Below are 26138 nucleotides of genomic sequence, written 5' to 3' on the forward strand. Positions count from 1 at the left end.
GCTTTTTATGTCGTTCCATTATGGGATACTTATTCACACTGAAATAGCTTAAAGAATTGTGATTGATATTTACAAAGGGCTAGTTTTGACAGTTAGATATATTCTGCCGTTTTGTGCTTGCACACATAAAAATGAAACTTTTCACTTTATTTAATTTCATTTTTATATAACACTTATATAACATTTTCCAGTGTTATGTTTTTTATATCACAACTGCCTTAAAATTCCAGTAAAGCAATTGAGGTATTAGGATTGTTCTGCCATGTTTCTTCATGCAGAACAGAATCAGTGAGCAAGAAACTCCCTCTTTTGTTGGATACTCCATTTAGTAGAAATTATCCACAGTTTATAGGTGATTCCAAATGAATACTTGGCAGTAAGCCTGAAACAGTGTCCAGAATCCCAGCGTTCTTGACCTGAGGGAGACACAGGGAGATTAGTCCTTATGCCCTGTTTCCCTGGAAGCAGAGCTGGGAATAATTTTTTTAAACTTTATCGTGGACTGCTGACATATTTCACAACGTTATGAGTTATCTGTAGATCATCTTTCCATTATGCCATCATTCTTGCTGAGGGTGCTTTGCATAGCTGAGGCCATGTGTCAGGGAGCACTCAGGGTGATGTACGTGTGAGCAGATCTCCCGGGTCCATCTGTGGCTCTCCAGAGTTTCTACCGACTGTGAGGAGATGGCCTTTGGACATGAACATTCAACTTCTCTTTGGATGACCCTAATCAGGCCCATGGCATTCTTTGCTGCACAGTGAACCACCAGAAGTGATGGAGGGAACACAGAATAATGTCTTTGTAGTACCTGTTCCTCCAACGCTAGTCACACACAGCTCTACACTAAACCAAGGACTGAGCATCTGTTGTCATCAGGATACCTGTGTCCTATCTGGCCTTGCTGGCTGAGAAGAAGGAGCTCCTGGCTCTTCTTCAGTCTTTGTACATGTGACTGATGAGGTGGTAGAGATGGAACTTCCTACAAGTAAATGTGCTGCAGAGTTTTATGTCAACTTGACACAAGCTAAAGTCATCGGAGAAGAAGGAACCTCAGTTAAGAGAATGCCTCCAGGACTGGAGAGATGGCTCAGCCATTAAAGGCTAAGCTCACAACCAAAAATATAAGAAAATGCCTTCCGTAAGATCCAGCTGTAGGCAAGTCTGTGGGCAGTTTCTTAATTAGTGATTGATGAGGGAGGGCCCAGCCCATTGTGGGTGGTGCCATCCCTGGGCAGCTGCCCCTTCCCCTAGGTTCTAGAAGAAAACAGACTGAGCAAGCTATGAGGAACAAGCCAGCTAACAGCACCCCTCCATGTTCTCTGCATCAGCTTCTGCTTCCAGGTTCCTGCCCTGTATGAGTTCCTGTCCTGACTTCCATCAATGATGAACAGTGCTGTGGAAGTGTAAGACAAATAAACCCTTTCCTCCCCAAGTTGCTGTGGTCATGGTGTTTCAAAGCAGCAGTAGAGACCCTGACTAAAACAGTCGGTGTCAGGTGTTGAAGGAGCACATTAACTCCATTTCTAAGAATATCTTTCTTTCTTTAAATATTTTGAAAGGTTGCTTTAAAGTATGTGTGTATCTGTGTATGAGTATGTGCACGTCGGAGCAGGTGCCAGTGGAAGCCTGAAGAGAGTGTCTGAGGCCCTGGAGTTCCAGGCATTTTTGTGAGCTACCTGACAGGATTGAGGGGAGCTGAGCACTGAGCGCTGGAAAAGCAGTGTGTTCAGAGCCTGTCTGAGCCCTACTGAACATGTCTTTGTGAATTGTGCCTGAGACTTGCCAAGAGCCATCTTGTGTAGTCTGCCTGCTCTTGGGGCTTTCCTGGGTCCTCTGGCATATTTAATAGCCTGGTTGAGAAGATGCCAGAGATGCCATCTTCATCTTGTGTCAGCATCAGCTTCCTAACAGAATTGAAATCTTAGTGCCTCCCACTTGTCTCACACACGTCTCACTGTCTGTAACTAGCACACTGCTGTCTCACTGGGATGAACAGGTAACCACCTGCCTCACAGAGAAGACTCTTGTAGTTTGTCTTCAGGTGAGGGTGAACTCCTGGAAACCAGACAGTGTCTCTGCTGAGGCTGATCTCAGAATGCTGTCGATGCTCATGGGATATGTTGAGGTTCAACTCTGAAGATTTCCATATCTAGCAAGAGTTAATTTTTAAATAAAAATTTTGATTTTTAGTTTTGTATATGTGTATTTGTATGAATATATGTCCTGTGTGGGAGTACCTGTAGAGCCCAGAAGAGGGTAACTCCCCTGGAGCTAGAATTACAAGTGGTTTTGAGCTGCCTGGTGTGGATGCTGGGAATTGAATTCAGGTCCTTTGCAAGAGAAGGAAGCTCTCTTAACCACTGAGCTATCTCTCCAGCTCTTCTAACAAGAGTGTCTGCATATTTGCTGTTAAGAAGCTGACTATGATACTACCAAAACCTGGGTTGTAGCCTTTGAAGTACCATCCATTGGATCATCCTCTGGAAACTCTGCCCCATAAGGTACTGCACACACATATAGCAGGCTCACTGTTACAATTCAGCAGCTACTAATCATGAAGTCTGTTACTAGGACCTGTAAGACTGAGATCTCAGCAAGTAGCAGCAGGCAGCAGTATCTAAAGCATAAGTAGGCCAGTTTTAACAATGATATCAGCTATTCCACAAACATGGCTTCATCTTCAGCATCATTTGAAAGGTGAATTGTTCTTATTAGTTTTTCATGGTAGCCAATGTGCTTATGTCGCAGTGGCTTTTTGCCAATAAAGCTGCTTTGAAATACCAAGTTCCCAGTGAAGAACTGCCTCGTGTTAAGAGCAGGATCACCATCTGTTAGTCACTGCAGCGTCAGGACCCCTTTTGTTTCAGCAGCTCCAAGTGCATCTTAAGCACTCTTGATATTCAGGCACATCAGTGAATCCAGCTGACTATTGGTGAGTGTCCTGACTTGTGAGCCTGAAACATCTGGCCAGGAAGGCGACATCTTTCTGGTGAGTGCTGGCACACCCAACACACTGGAGGACTTCACTCAAGGGCTATACTAGTTTTACATTTTCAGGCAAACCATCACATGTCTCTTCCATAGGACCTCTGTTGGCCTTTGACCTAGCACTGCTGTTGTTTTTAATGTGTTATCTGGTCTGCACTTGAGCACATGCTTGCCAGCTGTCTGGAAAAATCCCTTGATGCTCTGTATAGGTCCAGCATTTTCTCTGTGGTAGTTAATCTTGATTGTTAGTTTAGTTGGATCTGGAGTTGTCTCTGGGTATGTCTTTGAGAGTGTTTCTAGTAAGGATTACCTAGAGGTGAGGCCCATTGCATGCGGGTGGCTTCATCCCATAGGCCAGGTGAGATAAAAGCAGGAAAGGGAGAAAGCCCTCATCTGCACAGGCATCCTCGATGTGAGCTGTCTGTTCTGCTTTGCCTTCCCCACCATGGTTCAGTCATGGTTCATGTCAGTAGTTCAGCTGACACTGCTGAACTACTGGGTAAATGAATGGTTTGTGTCAGGCATTTTGTCGTAGTGCTGAGAAGGTTAACTAACACACTACCATTGTCTTCTCTTCTCTCTCTCTCTCTCTCTCTCTCTCTCTCTCTCTCTCCCTCCCTCCCTCCCTCCCTCTCTCTCCCCCTCTCTCTATCTCCCTCCCTCCCTCCTTCCCTCTCCTTCCTTCCTTCCTTCCTTCCTTCCTTCCTTTCTACCTTCCTTCCTTCTTTCCTTTTTTTTTTCTTTTCTTTCTTTTGTTTTTTTGAGACAAGTATGGCCCTGTCCTGGAACTTGCTTAGTAGACCGGGCTGGCCTTGAACTCACAGAGATCCCTCAGCCTCTGCCTCCCAAGTGCTGGGATTAAAGGCACATACCACCACTCTATACTGTTTTAATTTGTGATGGAAGTTTCCGCATTATAAAATGTGTGCTTCTGACACCACAGAAAAGCTCAGGCTCCTTCCGTGTCACTCTATGGTCTCACCCCTCTTGCACTACCAGGGGCTGACCAATAGGGAGGGCCCACGTTGTCATTTTGTCTCCCTTTTTGCTTTCTGCTATGGTTGCTGCTAATATTGGAGTCAGTGTTGTCTGGACCATGTTCTCATGTGTTGATGAGTGAGGAAAACAGAAGGTCCTGGCATCCAGTGCCCGGCTTCAGGGTACAGCTAGAAGAGTTAGTCACACACCAGTGCCCATCTTAGCCTTCGCATGCTTTACTGCACAGCCGTACATTTTATAGAATCGCCCTTCTGGAGAGAGTTGTCACTTTAAGGGGCTTTTTTGATTCCTTTGGAGCTTGGTGTAGTATTTGACATGGGAAGTTGGGAAAACAAGAGAACAAACTTCTTTGAGGTAGCTGTACTCAGGCTCTGGGACGACAGGGGTCTTCATCTGAACCTCGGGTCCCATGGATCCTGGTCCATTAGTTAACACGTAACGTGTCAACTTTCTTATCTACAAATGGGGTGAATGATGGAACAGACAGAAGAGAACTGAGTGAGGAAGTCTGTGTTACACATGTGGCATGGTGTCAAACACAGAGGTAACAGCAGTAGTGAGTACGTGTGTTTAGTTATTGTCTATAAAGGAGGATTGGTCATATCACACCTCAGAAGAGGCAAATGACGTATAAAGGTGGAAAAGCCGTTCTCTTCTTTTCATGAACAAAGGTGCAATTATGTCTTTTGCTTTTCAGGTTACTTTTACCACCAGATAAAAATTTCTTGGTTTTTTATTTTTTTAAAATGCCTGAATAGAATTCAGTGTTATGGCTGTTTCTCTGTTTATATGACTGACCACTGTCCAGCAGATGGACGTGGTTGTTCGTCCTGCACTCACACAGCATCGCAGCGGGGGTTGTAGTTCTCATCCCACTCATGCCGTCTTATCCTCAGCTCACAGTTCTGGAGGTCGCAGAGCTTTCACAGGAAAATTCCATGAACTGTCTTTGTTCATTTTATTCATTTTTGTGTGTGTGTGTGTGTGAACATTCTTAAAAGGGTTCAGTTTGAAATAATTCCAGTCTTAACAAAGGTTTAGAGCACCAAGGATTCTCCTATACCGTTCATCCAGGTTCTCCAGGGCTACACCCTCTCACTGTAACTACTTTGATGCACATTGCTAAAAGTAAAAGATGTCATCCTGTGTAACTATATGTAACAGTTACTGAAATCAGGAAATTACATTTGACTAATAATGTCGCCCAATTTGCACAGCATATTCAGAGTTCATGCTGGTCAGTAAGGTGCCTGGCACAAGAGAAGAACACGTACATTCTGTTGTTGCTTCTGCTTCTAAGACCGAGTCTTGTTGCAGGGGAAGGAGCCGCCTGTTTGTCCCGGCCGCCTGGGGCTAGCTTAGCCCCGCAATAACCACATAGAAACTGTATTAATTAAATCACTGCTTGGCCCATTAGCTCTAGCTTCTTATTGGCTAACTCTTACATCTTAATTTAATCCACTTCTATTAATCTGTTATCACCACAAGGTCGTGGCAAAGTTCTGGCATGTCTATCTCTGGTGGGGATCCATGGTGTCTCTCTGACTCCACCTTCTTCCTCCCAGCATTCAGTTCCATCTTCCCTGCCTGCCTAAATTCCACCCTATCAACAGCCAAGGCAGTTTCTTTATTCATTAATGTTACTTACAGCACACAGAGGGGACTCCCACATCAGGGTCTCCTGTAAACCTTGTAGCTTTGAACTATGTAGCTGAACCTGACCCCAAACATCTGATCCTCCTCATCTCCACCTCCCTAGTGTCGAGATTACAGGCGTGTACCATCACAGTTGGCTATTTTGTGCATAACTTTGAAATTTTGATGTATTTACAATTTGTTTTTACTAGGCTGAATGGATTTATTTGGAATGCCCATTTCTTAACTGTGTTGTAAAGAGATTGTTACTGAATTTTGGGACTGACAGGCCAAAATGGTACCTTACTGTATTTTGAATTTCTATTTTCTCTTAATGAGCAAGGGTGAGAGCACTACTCTCTGGGTTAAGAAGCACCTGCATTTTTTTGTTGAATTAATTTTTGCTTTATTCTTGTACTTTTGTATTCTTTTATTCTTAATTCTTGTACTTTAAAAACTATAGTATTTTTGTATCTTTTTGTGGCACACATTCTTCAGCCTTTTTTATCTGCGTGGGAGAAATGTTTTGTGCATATGAAGCTATGTTTTTCAAACATCTTTTGCATTTTGGGCTTTGTGACATTTGTATTTCAGCAACGTGACAGAAACGTGGCTTTTTCTTTAAAAATTTTAGATTTTTATTTATTTGTGTATATTAGTGGTGCCTGTGTGCTTGTGGGGGTCAGAGAATTAGAGGAGTTGGCTCTTTTCCACTGTGTGAGTCCAGGGGTTGAATTTGAGGTTGTTTGGCTTAGCCACAGGTACTTTTTCCCAGTGAACCTTCCCCCTGGCTCAGAGCTGCCTCCTTTGCCTAGTGCTCTCATACCCCTGCAAACCACCCATCTGTCCCAACACGTGTAAGTTGGTTCTTTTTACTTGCGGAGTTACAGAGCTACTACCTTTATCTACCCTCCAGGTCTAGCTGAGTGTTTTGTAGACTGTTCTAGTCTCCTGCTTGGCCATTTCATTCTGTATTGATAAGGTATATTCAACTTGGCTTTAGACTTGTTTGTAAAAGCTAACACTAAATGTTGAGTTTTCAAAAATTAACTTTCATCTTGAAGAATGTGATTACTCCCCTAAATGTGTGAATATATTGAGAAGGAAAGTGCACTCAGCTAGCAAAGCTTACTTACCTCACTAATGCAGAATTGGAAACCTGGATTCAGTTTTTCTTTTTTCCAAACATATACATATTATATTTGAGATAGCCTCTGTACTGTCAGTTTGCAGTCCCTGTTAGAGTCTATTCCTAGAAATAATTATAGCTTTCCCGTTTTATATTATGTCCTCTTATATATTTAAGTACATATTTTTCATGTCTAGAAACTCAGTCTGATGTCTAGGGAGACTTTCCAGGTCTAATAATAGCTCTTGTAGTTCCTTACTCGCTCCCCCATTTCCTTCTCTATCAAAATTATTCTTGCCGAGAATATTATTAGAGAAAATATCTTTATTCCTTTGGCATAAATGGAAAATTCTTTGTGTTTTATGACCATAAAGAGGAGATGAGAGATTTTCTTTTTTCCTGTACAGACAGGTTGAAACTAATTTGAGTTGAAATTTCATTTACCTGACTAAAGTGTGTTCTTTATGTGAATTATCTTGTTACTACTTTGGATGCCTGTTTGATTTCACAGCTAAATCTGATTGAAAATATTAAAAAAGAGGGCTAGAGAGATGGCTCAGTGGGTTAAAATGTGTATTGCTCTTTCAGAGGACCCAAGTTCAGTTCCCAACACCCACATTATACCTGTATTGCAACTGCATGAGACCTGACAAACTCTTAAGGCCTCTGGATACTGAACTTTCATGTTCATCTTCCTGCCTCTACAAACATACGCACACACATACACACACACACACACACACACACACACACACACACAAAATAGAATAAAATATTTTCAAAAAGAAAATACTAGAAGTAAAAATGATTATGTGTTTTAGTTCAAGTTCTTGATCTTAATAAATTATTTATTTCCATACATTGTCATTTTTTCCTCCTAACCAGGGTTTTGAATTAGGTTCAGAGGTACATAATAGTATCCATTGTTGAGAGGAGAGAACCTTTTGCTTTGGTGTATAAATTCCCCAGATTTACACATGCTGTGTGTGTTTTTGCTTAACTATTAGTTCCCTATTTTTGCACTAGAGCTTGCCATTTCCAATTTATTTGCATTTGTATGAGTTTATGTTTGTGGTTTAAGATGCTAAATAAATATCGAGCATCTTTCTGTAATTGGAGGTTTCTCTCCTGTCTCAGTTCCTGAATAACCACTTTGAGGCTTAATAGTAGTTAGAAACTATTTGACCTATTAGCTCAGACTTATTAATAGCTAACTCTTACAACTTAAATTAACCCATTTCTATTATTCTATATTTTACAATGAGGCTTGTGGCTTGTTACCTCACATCTTGCTTCTCTGGTAGCTGCTGGTGTCTCCCAGACTCCACCTTCTTTCTCCCTGTCTTTCTGGATTTTCCGCCTAGCTATATTCTGCCTTGCCATAGGCCAAAATAGCTTCTTTATTAACCAGTGGTAATAAAACATATTCACAGCCTACAGAGGGCCGTCCCAAATCATCTTTCCTTCTGTTCTTGTCCTTTAAGTTGATCATGGAGTTATTTTTAAATGAATGTTTATTAGTTGAGGTTTTCATACAATGTACTTTTAATTATACTCCTCCCCTTCCCTAACTCTACCCCAAACTGCCCCTCTGATTCTCTACCCAAGATGACTTTGTGTCTTTTTTTTTCTTTAAATATTATTTAAAGAAAACTGTCTTCCCCTCTCCCAGCAGCTGACAGTTGCCAATAGCTCCGTGGCCAGTGGGTAGGATTTCCTGCCTAGCTTCCGTTCCCACACCAGGGTTTCGTCTGCTTTGGGCTTGTCCATGTTTTGTGCAGGCTGTTGTAGCTGCTGGCATCTGTGCACAGCGTCTCTGCTGTGTCAGAGCACACGGTTCCTTACCATAGCCCACCACCTCTTACACTCCTTCCTACCCTCTTCCTCAGTGATCCTTGAGTCTGCAGGGGTGCAGTTCCATTTAGGGATGAGCATTCTTTGGCCTCTTGCTCTGCATTATCATGGAGTCATTGGAACACACCTGCTTTCCTTCTTATCCAGATGGAACTCCGTGCTGTGAGCCCTGATTTACATGCTACTGTGTGTTCAGTTAGCCGCCTTAAGTGGGGCATTGCGAATTGCTTCCTCATGGAATTTTAGGGCTTTCTTCAAGATTATTACCCTTGATAATGTCCATAATGCTAGACTTTCATTTTTCTGTGATGGATTGTGGGTCTTTGACAGAATGCTTATAGCTTTCCACTGACGCAGTGAGCTGTCTCAGCAGGCCTCTCCTGGACGGATGGGACACTGTAGGACCTCGTCTGGACTTTTCCCTTTGCCTTGTCACTACAGGCTCCATTCGTGAGGAGAACGGGGTACGGTGGCATGTGTGTCCCTACTGCACAAAGGAGTTCCGGAAGCCCAGTGACCTTGTGCGCCACATCCGCATCCACACCCACGAGAAGCCCTTCAAGTGTCCACAGTGTTTCCGGGCCTTTGCCGTGAAGAGCACGCTGACTGCTCACATCAAAACTCACACTGGCATCAAGGCCTTCAAGTGCCAGTACTGCATGAAGAGCTTTTCCACCTCAGGGAGCCTCAAGGTGCACATCCGCCTCCACACAGGTGTGCACATGCTGGTTGGGGCGCAGGAAGTGCAGTGGTGGAACTCTCCAAGGTCTTTCTTCCTCCTGTCTTCCCATTCCTTTTGTTGATTTATGAGCTTTATCCTGATGGAAACAAGGATATGGTGGGAGAGTGATTAGAAAAGTAGTATTTACAAATGAGCACATTTGCAATGGGTGAAAGATTCGTATGGGAGACCAGACTTTAGCTTTAGACACATCAAACCTTTCTAAGGAAAAGTCATGTATTCCACAATCTCAGGAGACCTGTAGGCCTTAACTGGGACTCCATATGTTTGTAAGCAGCCATGTTATTGAGATAAAGATTCATGAAGTATACAGTTTTAATTGAACATTTTTATTGTCTCCTACTCCAAGTTTCATATTCCCTGGCACTCATTCCCAGGGCTGTGCTGGGAGGATGGAGGAGCCTGGGGAAACTAAGATTGGCTTTTTTTGTTATATGCTCTTCCAAGAATTCTTCATTTCCATTTACTAGTACAATTATGAGAGGAAATTGCTTTTATAGAGGGGATGTCTTGCCTTATCATTACTACCTAAAGACAGTTACCTTTCTCTGCTTTCTAACAAGAGAGCAGTTGTTGTCTTAACACGGTGTGTGTCCTCTCAGGTGCCTTCCATGAGGAGTGTTGGAGAGACTGGGCTCTCTGGTACAGTTTGGACTTCTTCAGGATGACTTGTTATTTGAATGTGAATGTTTTACAGCTTAAGGATCTGTCCTTAAGATAGCATATGTTTTTTCTTACTTGAAAAGCTATTGTATGGCCTAATAGCTATAATAATACTGATTAAAAGCATGTTCTTTTGTTTTATTAGGAGTTAGACCTTTTGCTTGTCCTCACTGTGATAAAAAATTTCGAACCTCAGGCCATAGGAAGACTCATATAGCTTCTCACTTTAAACACACGGAACTGCGGAAGATGAGGCACCAGCGCAAGCCTGCAAAGGTTCGGGTGGGCAAGACCAATGTTCCTGTCCCCGATATTCCTTTGCAAGAACCAATTCTCATAACGGACTTGGGTAAGATGGGTCATGGAGTGCTTGGCTGATCAGATGCTCTTCCTTTGGGGCCTGTGCGGGATGTGTATAAACTACAGTATGTGCAGGAGAACAGGCATAGTATTGATGACATCTTCACTAGAAATTGCTTTGTTGGGCTAATATGTTCCACAGTCACGATTAAAATCTTAAAATACTGCTCAAAATGTGGTTTTTGTTTTAGATAAATAATATGAAAGGAAAAGTAGTCTTCTGTGAGTTCCAATTAAAGAGGTACTTCCGCCTTTAAGGACCCATGAAGGTGAAGAGGAATTTTAATGTAGAACACCCAGTGCAAATTGTTACTTGTATCTTTGGATTTCCATGTAGTATGTAGATTCCTTCTCTGGCTGCCAAGTCTTTACGTTGGAAAGAAAAAGAAGCTTGACCTGTTTCTGAGTTTGTTTTCTGTCACTGATAGTATGATTAAGACATGATATGACTTATTAGCCAGCCACACACTCCCTGTCTGGGAAGGACCTTCTTCCTCACAGAAGGCACCAGGCAGCTCTCCAGGGCCTCTTTCTCTCCTTTCCCTTTTTATCAGCTTCTTCATGTATGCAATGCATCGCTCTCAACAATCACAGCTCATTACCATCTTTCATTTACCTCCAGTTCCTACTGAGCCCCTTTCCCTCCCAGCTCTGTGTCCTTATTCTCTGCAGACATCATGCAGGAAGTCACCTGTTGTTCATCCCTGTGCTCATAATTGCAGCGCCCATGCCCTACCCAGAGTTGTGTTTCACAGCGGCTCTTCCCATCTTCCAGGCTGTCCACGAAGGTCTCTGGACCTGGGTGGGGTGGTATAGATGTTACACTTTGGCTGAGGACCAGAAAGTCAGTTATTTGCATCACTTTGACCAGTTTTGAGTCTCTGTATTAACTGTTGCAGGGCCTCTTATTCACGAGGGCTCCACTGCAATGACTAGTTGGTCATCTCATGAACTCCCCCTGCTCATTGCTGCCACACTGTAGTTACATTTCAGTCTAAGATTTCCATGAGGGTGCAAGCATTTGGACTATAGCACTCATTAAGTTTTACAGGTAGATTTACATTTTATGCAATCTCCATATTAAATAATTTTCCTATTCAAAGTAATCTAACCTGAGCAAACATAATAGCAAATATACTGTGACTTAGTATGACAAGAGTTAAGGGGTGTATGAAATTAAATCTTAGGTTGATGTAAGTTATAACCTAACAAGGGGATGATCAATATAGCCATTATCTCTCTTGAAATATTTATAATTCTTAAAATTATATGTGCTTATGTGTATCTTATGGGATGTATACATGTGAGTGCAGGGACCCCAGAGGACCTAGAGCTAGAGTTACAGGTGGTTGTAAGCCACCTGGTGTAGGAGCTAGGAACTCAGCTTGAGTGTTTTACAACTCTGTTATGTCCTTGTAACTGCTGAGCCACCTCTCTAAGCCTGATTATGACATAAGAATATGTAACAGAACGGTTGTGAAGAGAAACATTCAAATTCGAAATACCAGGAGAAAAATCAGTTTAAACACAGCGCCTTTCTTTCTTTGTTCCCTCCCCCCCTGGAGACACGGTGCCCTCTGTTTCAGGCTGTGGATAACCTTAAACTTGCCACCCTAGAGCTGGGGCTGTGAGCTTTCACCGTCACTCACAGATCACGTGACCTAAGGGGCTGAACCCAGAGCCGTGCATCTGCTCAGTCAGCACTCTACCTTGAACTGCATCTCAGCCCCATAAGAAGATTCTTATAGTGATGTCATCTTTTATATTCAAATATGTACTCTTAAAAATATGCATAAAATAGTTCACATTCTAAGGTATAGAAAAACTTGAATAAATTATGAGAAATTAGTATGTGCTATAATCTTTGATTATAGTTAAATGAAAACATAATTTAAAAGCTGTCTAAAATTTATTTATGAAAAGAAAGACTTAAAACAAGTCATCTAAGCCGGGCGGTGGTGGCGCACGCCTTTAATCCCAGCACTCGGGAGGCAGAGGCAGGCGAATCTTTGTGAGTTCGAGGCCAGCCTGGTCTACAAGAGCTAGTTCCAGGACAGGCACCAAAAACAACAGAGAAACCCTGTCTCGAAAAATAAAAAAAAAAAAACAAGTCATCTATTACAAATGGGAATAAACATAAACATAGTGTGTGGACTAAAGTTGTCCTCAGGAAAGTACGGCTTTTGAGTCCTTCTTGTTAAAAATAAGGATGAAATACATAATATTTTTCTTTAAAGATCAGATGACAAAATGGAAAAAGTAGCAGGAAGTTATTAGTGTGTAAAATAATTTGGTATAAAGTAGTGATTTTATAAAACTTTAAAAAATTAATAGTAAAGTAGATAGTATGACTTGTCCCCCAACGAACTAAAGGGAAAATGAGAAGACCTATAGGGAATGAAAAAAAAGCAATGAATATAAATACAAATGAGATTAAAAAGTGTTTGCAGATATTCTACAACTAGTTGAAAAAGCATTTGAAGCATTTGAAAAGTTAAGTGAAATGACTGTTTTCCTGGCGAGTATCCTCACCAGAATTGTTCAGAGATGGAGACTGCAGATACCACAAATGACAGACAATAGAAGCACATCTTCTCCAGCACTCTCCACTCTGTGTGAGTCTGGTAAGCTTTGTGGGAAGTGTAATTGTCCCATTAGATTGTTTCTGAGATAGAAAACAGTTTACATGCTCTGTACTAGCACGGAAGAGTTGGGTTTATTCCATAGTTTACAAAACAATAGACTCTAATATTTTCTTTCCAGATTACAAATCAGATTAAACAACTTTGGATTTCTTTGTTTTTTGAGACAGGGCTCTATCTATCTATCTGTTTGTCTGTCTGTCTGTCTATCTATCTATCTATCTATAGCCCTGGCTATACTTGAACTTGCTCTGTAGATGAGGCTGTACTTTGGGTTTCCTGACTTCAAGTTTGTGAATCTCTTATTCCTCAGAACTTTTCTGAGGTTAAAGTGGAACATTTTGTTCTTTATCTTCACAGATGTAATAGATGGGATTTTCCTTTAGTCTAGACTGAGGTGTTGTATGGCGGCCCCTTGTTTGTTCCTGGCACACAGAAACTGTATTAATTAAATCACTGCTTGGCCCATTAGCACTAGCTTCTTATTGCTAACTCTTACATCTTAATTTAACTCATTTCTATTAATCTGTGTATTGCCACGTGGCTGTGGCTTACTGGTAAATTTTCGGCTTCTAGCTCCTGCGGGGCTGCATGGCTTCTCATTGATTCTGCCTTCTTTCTCACAGCATTCATTTTAGTTTTCCCCACCTAGCTCTGTTCTGCACTGCTCTGCTATAGGCTCAAAGCAGTTTCTTTATTAACCAATGGTATTCACAGCATACAGCATACTGAGATACATGAGGGAAACAGTTCTTAGTTATAGTGTTAGCTGCACACTGTAGGCCATTGTGACCCTTTTTTTATTCTTCCTCAATGGATATGAGTATGTTAGGCAGAGTTGGCTCTTTGGAGGCTCTAGAAAAATTTTGGCTGTGGGGATCATTTCTGATACGAACAGGACAGGGAGGATTTTGGAAGGACATTGTTACTGTTATGTGACCTGTTTAGGGGGTAGATGGGCTATTTAGGTCTGTCTGGTTACATTCAGTATAATGTTTTATACCCAAATTGTTACCTTACCAGTATTAGAATACATTAATATACTGTAACCAGAATTTCACCTCTTACTGAGGGAAGTTGTTTGCTGGTAAAGAACCATATGGTCAAATATTTTTCAGAACTCTTAGAGCTGTGTGAAAACTTAAATTCACTCCCCTGACCTCTCAATACTGCCTTCCCCTATTTTGATAGACTTAAAACCTGGGGTCTAGGGCAGTTGTTAACTTTGCTTTGGCCATGTGACTGACTTGACTTAGAACCTGGATATTATGATTTCAAGGCTGGGCTCATGTCCTTTCTGTATCCACTGCGACGACCCTGGGTCAAGAGCAGTTGTATGCTGGTACAAAACACTCTGGGGCTTTGCTCAGTTAAGCTAAGTTATTATGGTTTATAGCATTGGGGGATAGTGTTGTACTTGAGCTTCTTCTTATTCTCTAAATGCTTTGCTTTGAAGTTAGGATCCAGGTTTTAAGTAGAATAACAAACAGACTAAGTATTGGCCTCAGGACTAATCTCAACATAGATTTTCCTCCCCAGAGTGATTTGAAACAAATGTTTCAAATCAGGTATTTTACACAGATGTAGTAAAAAAAAAAAAAATTGGGGGGATAGGACTCAAGTTTGAAGACAAAATTCATTATTTTTTATGTTTACTGAATACATACAACCTGAAGGTAGTTTTATATAGTAATTTTAATATCTCTGCCATTTGTGACCTGTCACAGGAGAACAGACATGGAATTTTCCATTTTCATTTTAGTGTTCAAAATGCTAGGGTTATGAAACATTTCATACTTCAGATTAGGGATCCTCAACCTGTGTTCTTAACTATAGTTACAGATTCTGTGTATGTGAATGTGTGTGTGTGTGTGTGTGTGTGTGTGTGTGTGTGTAAGTGTAATGTGTAGGTGTATGAAATAAAACTTGCATCTCAACATATTTATGTGATATCTGTATTAATTGTCATGTATGAAATATTTTTTGAAATTTATGCCCTGGCAATGCTGAAGCATGCATGGGTAGCCCGTATATGGTGGTTCTGTTGAACTTGTCCAGATTGGGTTTTGTGATCTGAGCTTATGAGGACAACTGGCCAGGTCAATTGTCATGTATACTGTTTTAAAAATAGCATCATATTATGGTGGTAGATTTTTTTCAAATTTATGTTTTTTGTCTTAGTCATTGTCAGCTATACTAAACACATGTTTATCTATTTTATAACAAGATTTATGGTAGTGTGTTAAGTGTGAGATAGATGTTTTTCCACATCCTGTCATTTTTCAGTATTTAAACAATGTTACTATGTGCAATAGTTGAATTCCAGGTGTTTTCCCCTAAGCTCCCTAACAAGGTAATAATTTTCTTTGTTTTTATAGAAGAGATTTTTAAGGAATTTACAGTCACTCTAGTTTGCTCTTGACTTACATTAAGTAAAATTTGTTTCTACCCATCTTTGAGATTAGTAGTTTCCTGAAGGACCAGAGATTTAATAGAAATGACTGACAGAGTCAATGCAGTAGGACTTGATATGTGTTTTATTTAGCCTCATTTCTTGTTTAAAGATTGAGAGCTTATAATAGCCTTGTTTTGATAGACCTTGTCTGAACAAACTTAGCAGAGATAAAAATGAGAATCACTTTATTTAATTGTTCAGCGGAGGACTCCTCCCTGCCCCCTAGCCCAGCCTCCTCAGGATGGTTTTCTTTCTTCTTTCTTTCTTTCTTTCTTTCTTTCTTTCTTTCTTTCTCTCTCTCTCTCTCTCTCTCTCTCTCTCTCTCTCTCTCTCTTCTTTCTTTCTTTCATTGATATTTATTGAGCTCTACATTTTTCTCTGCTCCTCTTCCTGCCTCTCCCCTCCCTCCTTCAACCCTCCCCCAAGGTCCCCATGCTCCCAATTTACTCAGGATATCTTCTCTTTTTCTCCTTCCTCTGTAGATCCATGTAAGTCTCTTTTAGTGTCCTCATTGTTGTTTAAATTCTCTGGGATTGTGGTTTCTAGGCTGGCTTTCTTTGCTTTTTGTTTAAAAAACTACCTGTGAGTGAGCACATGTGATAATTGTCTGTGTCTGGGTTACCTCACTCAAAATGATGTTTTCTGCTCCATCCATTTTCCTGCAAAATTCAAAATGTCATTTTTTTCTGCTGTGTAGTACTCCATTGTGTAAATGTACCACATTTTCCTTATCCATTCTTTGATTGAGGAGCATTTACGTTTTTTCCAGGTTCTGGCTATGACAAACAATGCTGCTATGAACATAGTTGAGCACATGTTCTTGTGGCACGATTGAGCACTCTTTGAATATGTACCCAAAAGTGGTATTACTGGGTCTTGAGGAAGGTTGTTTCCTAATTTTCTGAGAAAATACCACACTGACATCCTAAGGGGTTGTACCAGCTTACATTCCCACCAGCAATGCAAAAGTGTTCCCTTTTCCCCACAACCTCTTCAGCATAAGTTGTCATCAGTATTTTTGATTTTGCCCATTCTTACAGGTGTAAGATGGAATCTCAGAGTTGTTTTGATTTGCATTTCTCTGATGCCTAAGGATGTTGAACATTTCCCTAAGTGTCCTTCAGCCATTTTAGATTCCTCTGTTGAGAGTTCTCTGTTTAGGCCTGCACTCCATTTTTTTTTATTGAATTATGTGTTCTTTTGGTGTCCAATTTCTTGAGTTCTTTGTATATTTTGGAGATCAGACTTCTGTCTGATGTGGGGTTAGTGAAGATCTTTTCCCATCTGTAGGCTATCGTTTTGTCTTGTTGACAGTGTCCTTTGCTTTACAGAAGCTTTTCAGTTTCAGGAGGTCCCATTTATTAATTGTTTCTCTCAGTGTCTGTGCTGCTGGGGTTATATTTAGGAAGTAGTCTCCTGTGCCAATGAGTTCAAGTGTATTTCTCACTTTCTCTCCTATAAGGTTCAGTGTGGCTGGCTTTACGTTGAGGTCTTTGATCCATTTGAACCTGAGTTTTGTGCATGGTGATAGATATGGGTCTATTTTCGTTCTTGTGCATGTTGATATCCAGTTATGCCAGCATAACTTTCTTTCTTTTTTCTATTTGATATTTTTTGCTTCTTTGTCAAAGATCAGGTGTTCGAAGATGTGTGGATTGATGGATTGATATCCGGGCTTCTATTCGGTTCCATTGGTCCTCTTGTCTGTTCTTTTGCCAATATCAGACTGTTTTTAGTACTGTAGCTCTGTGTAGAGTTTGAAGTCAGGGATTGTGATGCCTCCAGAAGTTCTTTTATTGTACAGGATTGTTTTGGCTATCCTGGGTTTTTTGCTTTTCCATATTAAGTTGAGTACCATTCTTTTGAGGTCTTTGAAGAAATTTGCTGGGATTTTGATGGGCATTGTGTTGAATCTGTCCTCAGGATTTTTTTTTTTATCATCTATGTACTTGGAAGCCATTTCAGGGATTGTAATTGCATGCAAGAGGGAAGACACTAAGGTGCTGTTGTGTGCACTAGAATTGTTCACCTCAGTATTGTTTATCCAGTCAAAGTATACGCAGGGAACACAGGACATGGGTACAGTCGAGTTCTGCTTAACATCTGGAGAATAAGGAAGATAATGTCACCTGTAAAGACTTGAGGGAGTGTTAAGTTCTGCAGAAGTATAAGGAGTGAGTTTAGGGAAAAGAATTGGGACAAGAGAGAAGACACCATCTGAAATAACTTAGAAGATATTCAAGTCTGTATCAAGTGTAAGCAGGGAGTTTTAGGGAGAAGAATTGGGGCACAGCTTGTTCATTGTCAGAAACAATGTTATGTCTTAAAAGGTGCATAATTGCTTTGTAGAAGTTAGTGCCATTGCTGAGGGGTGAAGATGGGTTGGAGGGTAGAGTATTGGCAAATGTGTGTTTAATCTTGACCTCAGGAGGAACAGTTCAGTCTTCCTTCTAGTGTTTCAGATAACTATTCAGTTCCTGAAGCTTGAGAACTAAGTTTCTGCTGCAATGTATTTGGAGCCCAAAGGCACTATCACTTTGTGTTTGTTGATGATCAAACCAAGGAAATCCTTTATTTAATAAAAGCATGTAAATCTTGAAATACATAGGTCAATAATCTACAAATTTTAATTTATTTATTTTCTTTTATGTGTATGTTTTGCCTATATACATGTAGATGTACCACATGTGTGCCTGTTCAATCTTCTGGAACTGGGATTGGGGATGGTTGTTAACTACTGTGTGGTTTCTGGGAACTGAATCCAGGTCCTCTGCAAGAGCAACAATGTCCTATCAACCATAGATACATCTCTTCAGCCCCTAGCTAATTATCTTGCCATTCACAAATATCCCTTTAATATAAAACTTTTGAGAAAATACTGACATCTACAGAGCAATATTTCATGTTTGAAGTATTTATGTTTTGAGTTTATTATTGTACTTTATGCACTATTCATACTGAATACAGAGAGATTTAAAAGCCTGACAAAAGTTTTGGATGGACGTATGTAAATTTCATGTCAGCATATGTTTGTAGTAAAAGTAAATGTAGAAAGCCATTAAATAATGGCTCTGGAATCCAGTACATATTTATAATAATTTACACATTCTTCAGTGCCAGAAAATAGCAATTGATAACTATTTCACCATAGGCATTGAAATGATGCAGTTAAGTGGATGCTAATTCATGACGTAATTAATATGCCTTTGCTGTGACAGTGGAGTCTGTAGCACATCAGGGTTCTTATCTCTATCTTAAAGCAGACGCCTTTGGCCTATTAGTAGTAACACTGACAGTGAATTATTCCCACTTTTCTTTGGATTTGTAGGTCTTATCCAGCCCATCCCAAAAAACCAATTTTTCCAAAATTATTTTAATAATAATTTTGGCAATGAAGCAGATAGACCCTACAAATGTTTTTACTGTCATCGAGCATACAAAAAGTCTTGCCATCTTAAACAGCACATCAGGTAAGTCGGAGGGGAAGTGGAGATTGAATACAAGTCCAGAGGGTCTGTGATCTGCTGACAAAATATTTAGGATGGTATTGCTAGCTTATGGTTAAACTATTTTATTTGACCAAAAAATACTAATTTGTGATTTTTTAAATTCTTGAATATTTTCATTCAAATATTTTAATCAGAAGTTGTCCCTGAGTTTTATTTTTATTCTAGTTATACTTAATGTTTGCAATTTCTAGCATGTTTTATTTTAATTAGAATGTGTAGATGTTCTCACCAGAGCTAACATCAGTGAACAAAAGGTAGGAAGTTTTCTGAAAACAGAGCCAGCAGAAGGTTCATGCTCTCACTACAGTGTGTGCAGCTCGGTGTCTCTGATGGTCACTCAGCTGAGTCTCAGTCTTGCTCACTTAGAAAATGTAGAAAGCGAGATCTTTTCTGTGTACCTTTAGAAGAGTGAAGTATCTCTGAGTTTATACTTGTTACAAATGTGTAATAAATGTATTAAGGGTTTTTTCCTACATTTTTAGATCACATACGGGTGAAAAACCTTTCAAATGTTCGCAGTGTGGCAGAGGCTTCGTCTCTGCAGGAGTGCTCAAAGCACATGTTCGGACACACACTGGACTGAAGTCTTTCAAGTGTCTGATCTGCAATGGAGCCTTTACCACAGGTGGCAGCTTACGGCGACATATGGGCATACACAACGACCTCCGCCCCTACATGTGTCCCTATTGCCAGAAAACATTTAAGACTTCACTAAACTGCAAAAAACACATGAAAACCCATAGGTAGGTATAATGCTGATGTACCTGCTGTTCTTATCTTCATAATTCCCACATGGGGTGGGAAGCAGTTAAGAAGTTATTGTCTTTGATGCCTGTATTGTTATTTCTAACTGGGAGTGATACTGGGTCGAGAAGTTTGGCTGTCTTTGCTTAGGGATCTATGAGAACCATATATGATAGCATGAATTTATGTGTGTATTTTTTAATGTTTTTTTTTGAGCCAGGTGTGATGACTCATGCCTGTAATCTAAGAACATGAGAGGCTGAGAGAGAAGTATTGTTGTCAATTCAAGACCAGACTGGGCTAGAGAGTGAGACCCTGTCTCCAACAAATAAAGAAACCAAGCCAACTATAATGCATGTGTGCGTGGACACACATGCGCACACACACACAGGGACCAGGCAGTGGTGGCACATGCTTTTAATCCCAGTACTTGAGAGGCAGAGGTAGGAGAGTCTCTGTGAGTTCAAGATCAGCCTGGTCTTGAGTGAGTTCCAGGATTAGCTTCATAGCTACTGGGAAACCCTGTCTCGAAAAAACCAAAAATAGGACAAGAAAAAGAGAGAGAAAACAGGATCTCACTGTGTAGCTCAGGATGGCCTTGAAGTCCTGATTGCTGGGGATTACACATGTGGATACCACCATACCCAGTTAACGTTTTTACTTTTAATTTTGAGGCAGTCTAATAGGCTAAACTGTCTTTTAGAGCTGGTAGTCAGAGGCTAGCCCTAACAATAGATGGTGAAGATTTTTAAAAAGCAGCCAACTTCACCCAAAAGCCTTCGTATTAGGAATTCAGCAAGGGGTTAATCCACTGAACAAATCAGATCCTCCTAATCTAGTCATTTCCCCAGAGTCTCACTTCTGGGCACCGCTATATGGAAAACGAAGTTCTCAGAGCATGACTTGGGATATCCATACATGATAACATACCACAAAACCTGTCTGCTTGGGACCAAGAGTCAACAGGTTGCGCAGGATTGCTTTTAAAGGAGTGGGGTTTGTTTTGAGACCTTAGTTCATTCCATAATCCAGGATAACTTTGAACTCACAGCAGTTTTCCTGTATCAGTCTCCTAAATGCTGAAATTACAGGTGTGCACTATTGTTTTGGCTTTTTAAACTTGAAGATATTGTTTCATGTGCTGTCCTACCTGTCTCTTCTTGCCTTCAAGTCCTGTGATTGCTGACAGCAACTGATAGCAATAGGGTTTCCTTTTAGAATTATAAAGTAGTTAGCTTTTATCTATAGTCACACCATTACTTCAAAATGAAATAATTGAAGAATAAAAATGCTATTTTAGCAAATGGCATCTTTCACAGATGTTATCTATGCTATTGATAGTGTCTACTTTATGAATTGTTGCTGCTTTCCCAAAGATACGAACTAGCCCAGCAGCTCCAGCAGCATCAGGAAGAGTCCTCCATAGACGACAGCGCAGTGGACCAGCAGAGCATGCAAGTGTCAGCTCCCATGCCAGTGGAGATTGAAAGTGCGGAACTGCAGCAGACCCCAGAGACCGTGGCAGCAGATCCTGAAGCTATACTGGAACTGGGGCCCCAGCATGTGGTAGGCACAGAAGATGCGGAACTTGGACAGCAATTGGCAGATGAGCCTTTGGAAGCTGATGAAGGTAACACTTCAGGAGCTTCAGCTTCTCTGATGAGCCCAGTGGTCTTGTGGTCCTTGGACTCAGTGTAATCCCTGTTGTCTTCTCTTTGGTGCTGGGGCTAATAAACAGAAGTGTGTGCAAGCATCTATCTCTGAGCTACACTAGCTGTCCTGCTTGCCTTTTTAAAGTCACAATCTGTGCTAAGTATATATATGCTAAGTATAGCTGTGATATTTGATCTTCGTATGTCCTTTGCTTTCTTTAACTGATAGTAATTAGCTTATTTTAGGGATTTGGTGATTTTTGTTCCTGTTTTTTTCTAATGTGGCTCAGGGTTGTTGTCTGTTGTAAATACAAAGCAATCTGACTTCTTGGTGGCAAATTTTTCAATTACTTGAAATTTTAGGCCTACAGAAAAATTTACTGTCCATATTTTGTTGTAAGTTCTTCTGATTTGTTCTAAACAAATATGTCAGCATGACCTTCTGTGTGTCTGTCTGTGTGCCCATATTGAAAATATTCATGGCTTATAGAAAGAGGACCTTTTATGCAATTTTTATAAACTTCTTTTGATATATTGTCAACATTTTTCCTTTTAGCTGTGCTCATTAGTAATCTGTGACAAGGACTCCATGTAGACTCCCAGACTAGTGAGGCAGGTGACCGTCCCCGGGCGCAGTGAAGCGAGTTCCTGGTAGAGAATGTAAAGCAACATGTTGCTTTGTTTCATTGGCAGTGTTGGTCAGTAGAAAGTGGTAGCTGAGCCGCATCCAAGTGCTCATTGCCACCGACATCTTCACCCCAACAAGCTTTCATCTTACCAGACTTGCTAGTAGACAGTTACTGCCTGATTTATGATTTTGTTCTGTGGCTGTCCTAAAATTTATTTAGTCTGTTAGCAGGAATGTACACGTTTTATCCCCTATGATGCCCGAGTTTTACATAATTACCAAGTATAGCTGGATTTCAGAATATTTCATTATGTAGATAACTTTTTAGAACAATATTACCTTCCTCTTGTGTTTTTAAAATGAGAGGACTAATTTTTGAAAACTCACTAGAATACTTCTAGATGGATCAGTAGATGGTTAATGACTTTAGACAGTGTGCACTTCTTTCTCTTTGCCCTTAGATGGGTTTACAGCTCCCCCGGATGCTCTCCCAGGACACATGGACCAGTTTGAAGATCAAACTACTCCACAGCAGTCTTTTGAATCTGCAGGACTCTCACAAGGTCAGTGTGAATTTCAGTGAGCCTGCAAACCAGCTGGCCTCTGCTGGGTTTAGTTTGCAAAACTTAGGGTGTTTCTCTGAGGAAATTTGTAAAATTTTATGATTTAAACCGATAATTATAATCATTTATGTTTTATATAAAGTTATATAATCTCCTCATCTCCTAAAAAATGACTTTTGCATCCATTCTATGAAGGGTCTCCATTTCAGAGAAGGTGGTGGGTTGGAGTAAAGTTCTGGTGGGAACTGATGTTCATGCTGGATTATAAAGCTGTGTCCAGGGACATGGACTGGGAACAACGCCCTGCCTATTACCAGATAGCCCAGAGCTCTAGAACATCACCCTGGTCTTGACTCTCATTCAGGAAGCAGAAATGCCTAAACGTCTTTTCCTCATCAACTGATTTTTACCTTTGGTGTGATTGACATGTGCTGTAGAGCTTCTGTACCTCATGTGTTTCAGGTTTCACAGTCACTGACACATACAGTCAGCAGACTCCATTCCCAGCTGTGCAGCAGCTGCAGGATTCTAGCACACTTGAGTCCCAGGCCTTGTCAACGAGTTTCCACCAGCAAAACTTACTGCAGGTCCCAAGCTCCGATGCCATCGATGTGGTGAGTATGTGTAGAAGGGCTGAGTAGCTCCTTATCCAGCAGATTTCTCTCTATCTTCTGCTGTAGTCATTTCGAATGCATGTGTCATACTTATATCTCGGGTTAGTACAGGCGATGCATCACATGCAGCACACAGACCATCTTTTTTCTGAAAGCATTTTAACTGTACTTCGTCTGATTGACACTGTGGGTAGCTTTGCCATTTTGATTAAGCCAGGAATTTACTAGTATGTTGTATAAGAAGCTGAAGAATATTACTTTAAGCACAAAATGTATTTTTTCTTGCAGAATCATAAATGTTAGAAGGAAAATGAAATTCATTCTGATATGTTAAAAATAAATACAATATAAAACATTATTTCTTTAAGTAATAGGTTTCCTTATAACATTTTCTATTATAATTAAATTTTTCCTCTTAGAAACCCTGAGATGTTTGTTTGGTTTTTTTTTTTCTTTTGCAAGTTTTTAAGTAGTGTTAAAAATGTCAGACACATTCAATAGTTACCTCTTTAAAAATCTACCAGTGTTAGTAGTAGGCAGGAAAAATCAGAGCACTTTCAGTTTTTTAGCAAGGATGTGGAGAGCATGCGTGGCTGAGCTTTACTGCACATCCCTCTGAATAGACTTTTGCCTACTTAGTGCAGGTGATGTAGCAAGATGGTACTTTATCTAATTTGGTCATGAAAGTTGGGTGAACAAATAAGAAAAAATCTTGCTTCCATTGTCTTGCAAGAATGTTTATAGTTTACCCTTTAGTTATCCAGGTATTCTGAAGTCTCATTTGCTTTCTGTCCAGTGTGAATAGGTTGTATTTTGAAGTCAGAAAGCATTGACTAGGCTGGGTGTCATGTCAGAGTAGGGGTCAGGGTCACTGCTCTTTGGTCCTGTCTCTGAGAGGCAGAGGTGACTTCTTGTCCCTAGGGCTCTTGAGAGAGAGTCCCACTCTTCTCAGAAAGTAGAGTATTTCTTCACACCACTGTCTTAGTTTCTACTGCTCCAACAGTATACCTCTGGGAGCTAACTTAGAAATAGGAAAGGGTTTATTTTGCTTCACAATTTCAGAAATTTTAGTCCATGAATTATTGGCTCTGTTGCTTTGGGGCCTGTGGCATGGCAGAATGTCATCTTGGGGGCATATGTGGTGGAAAAAAATGCTTACCTTGTGGCATTGGGAGAAAGTTGGGGTTCCAATTTCCCCTATAAGGGCATGTCCTCAATAGCAATATTCTCTAAATGGGTTTACCCCACAAAGGTTCTGCCAGTCCCCAGTAGTGTCACAGAATAGCAGTCAGTCCTTTAGGATATTATAGGATGTTTAGGACAAGCTTGATCAACATAGCACACTCTAGGCTAGCCTTGGCTAACTAGACTTAGACTCTGCCTCAAACAATCTATAAATAAATAGTTTAATAAAAAGTAAATACAATGCTGGGAATGGTGGCACACACCTTTAATCCCAACACTCGGGAGGCAGAGGCAGGTGGATCTTTGTGAGCCTGGTCTATAAAACAAGTTCCAGGACAGTCAGGTCTGTTACACAGAGAAACCCTGTCTTGGGGGAAAAAAAAAAGAAGAGAAAAAAGGGAAACAAGAAACATTCTTAATCATATCTATGGCAAAAAAAAAAAAGTATACTTTCTCTCTTTCAGACTGCTACCATGGACTACTTGTGGTCTTTTTTCTTTGAAAACTATAGTAAGAGCACTTATATCTTTGTTCCTATTGAGTCTTCCTATATTTATTGTAGATAGTCATTGTTCTTGCTTTATATTTCTGGTCATTTTAGGCAACTCGTTTGCTTCCAGAGTCATCTCAAGAGGATCTAGACCTACAGCCACCGCGTCCACAGTTCCTGGAGGACCGCGAGGAGCAGAGCAGACGCTCTTACAGGTGATCACTGCTCAGTCAGCTCCCGGCAGAGTGCTGACTCTGCACCTGCAGTCAAGTGCTCTGCAGCTGTTTGCTCAGACTGAAGTAGGTCTCACCACCTTTATCAGTTTATAAAGGAGCCAGGAGGCTGTTCATGTTGTGCTTGAGTAACAATTAAATCAAATACGGTCACCTGGTGAGTTACAGCATTTACCAATTTCAAAATAATACATTTAAGATTACAAAAGAACTTGATCATTAATTGTTGTTGCCTCTGTTTTGTACTGCCTGCTCTGTGTCCTGGGTGTGGAACAGTGCTATGGTTTATCTAAGAACACTGACCACTTGGTGAGCGTACCAAAGCTGCTTTGTTCCTTTCTGTTGCCAGGTATCTGGCTGCTCAGAAGTCATGCTCTGAGTGAACAGGGTCTGTGTTTTGTTTCTAGATGTGACTATTGCAACAAAGGCTTCAAGAAATCCAGCCACTTGAAGCAGCATGTGCGCTCACACACGGGGGAGAAACCGTACAAGTGCAAGCTCTGTGGGCGTGGTTTTGTTTCCTCTGGCGTCCTCAAGTCTCATGAGAAGACACATACAGGTCACTGTCTGTTTCCTGTAGAAAGGTCTTGTAGACTAAACGCTCTTTAGTGGTCTTATTATTTCACTTAGTACAGTGTTTTGTTCAAGGTTCATCTGTGTTATAGCATGGATTAGTACTATGATTCTTTTTATGGTCTGTAATATTGCATTAGACAGATAAATCAAGCTTAATTTACCTATTTATTAGTTTTACTATTTGACTTCTGTGAACAATTCTATGTAGACATGACTTTATTTCTCCATCAAGGAACATGATTGCTGGGCCATAGGAATAACCCTTTTTAGGGTTGGGGATGATTCTGGGATGGTGATTATTGGGGAACACTTGCTTAGCATGTGTTCAAAACACTGCAAAAGCAAGCTCACCTGTAAACTTTCATGCTCAATCTAACTTTTCCAGGCAACCATTTTCCATTTTGCCAGAAAATGTATGAAGGTCCCGATTCTTCCTCATCTCATCAATGCATTGTTTTGTTTCTCTTTGCTGT

General features: G+C 40.6%; 1 protein-coding gene across 3 annotated transcripts in view; it reads left to right on the forward strand.

The window, feature by feature from the left end:
• Positions 1 to 26138, forward strand: part of Znf236 (zinc finger protein 236) — a 99020-nt gene that overhangs the window by 31403 nt on the left and 41479 nt on the right. For all 3 annotated transcript variants that reach the window (XM_087895900.1, XM_048419096.3, XM_048419094.3), the window contains exons 10-18: positions 9051 to 9323; positions 10160 to 10363; positions 18800 to 18941; positions 19463 to 19723; positions 21101 to 21354; positions 22466 to 22567; positions 23030 to 23181; positions 24968 to 25071; positions 25497 to 25648. In XM_087895900.1, the coding sequence (XP_087752026.1) occupies positions 9051 to 9323; positions 10160 to 10363; positions 18800 to 18941; positions 19463 to 19723; positions 21101 to 21354; positions 22466 to 22567; positions 23030 to 23181; positions 24968 to 25071; positions 25497 to 25648 (1644 nt within the window). The remainder of the gene's footprint in view (positions 1 to 9050; positions 9324 to 10159; positions 10364 to 18799; positions 18942 to 19462; positions 19724 to 21100; positions 21355 to 22465; positions 22568 to 23029; positions 23182 to 24967; positions 25072 to 25496; positions 25649 to 26138) is intronic.

This window comes from Myodes glareolus, chromosome 13 (genome assembly GCF_982192425.1).
Source record: "Myodes glareolus chromosome 13, mMyoGla1.1, whole genome shotgun sequence".
Taxonomy (NCBI): domain Eukaryota; kingdom Metazoa; phylum Chordata; class Mammalia; order Rodentia; family Cricetidae; genus Myodes; species Myodes glareolus.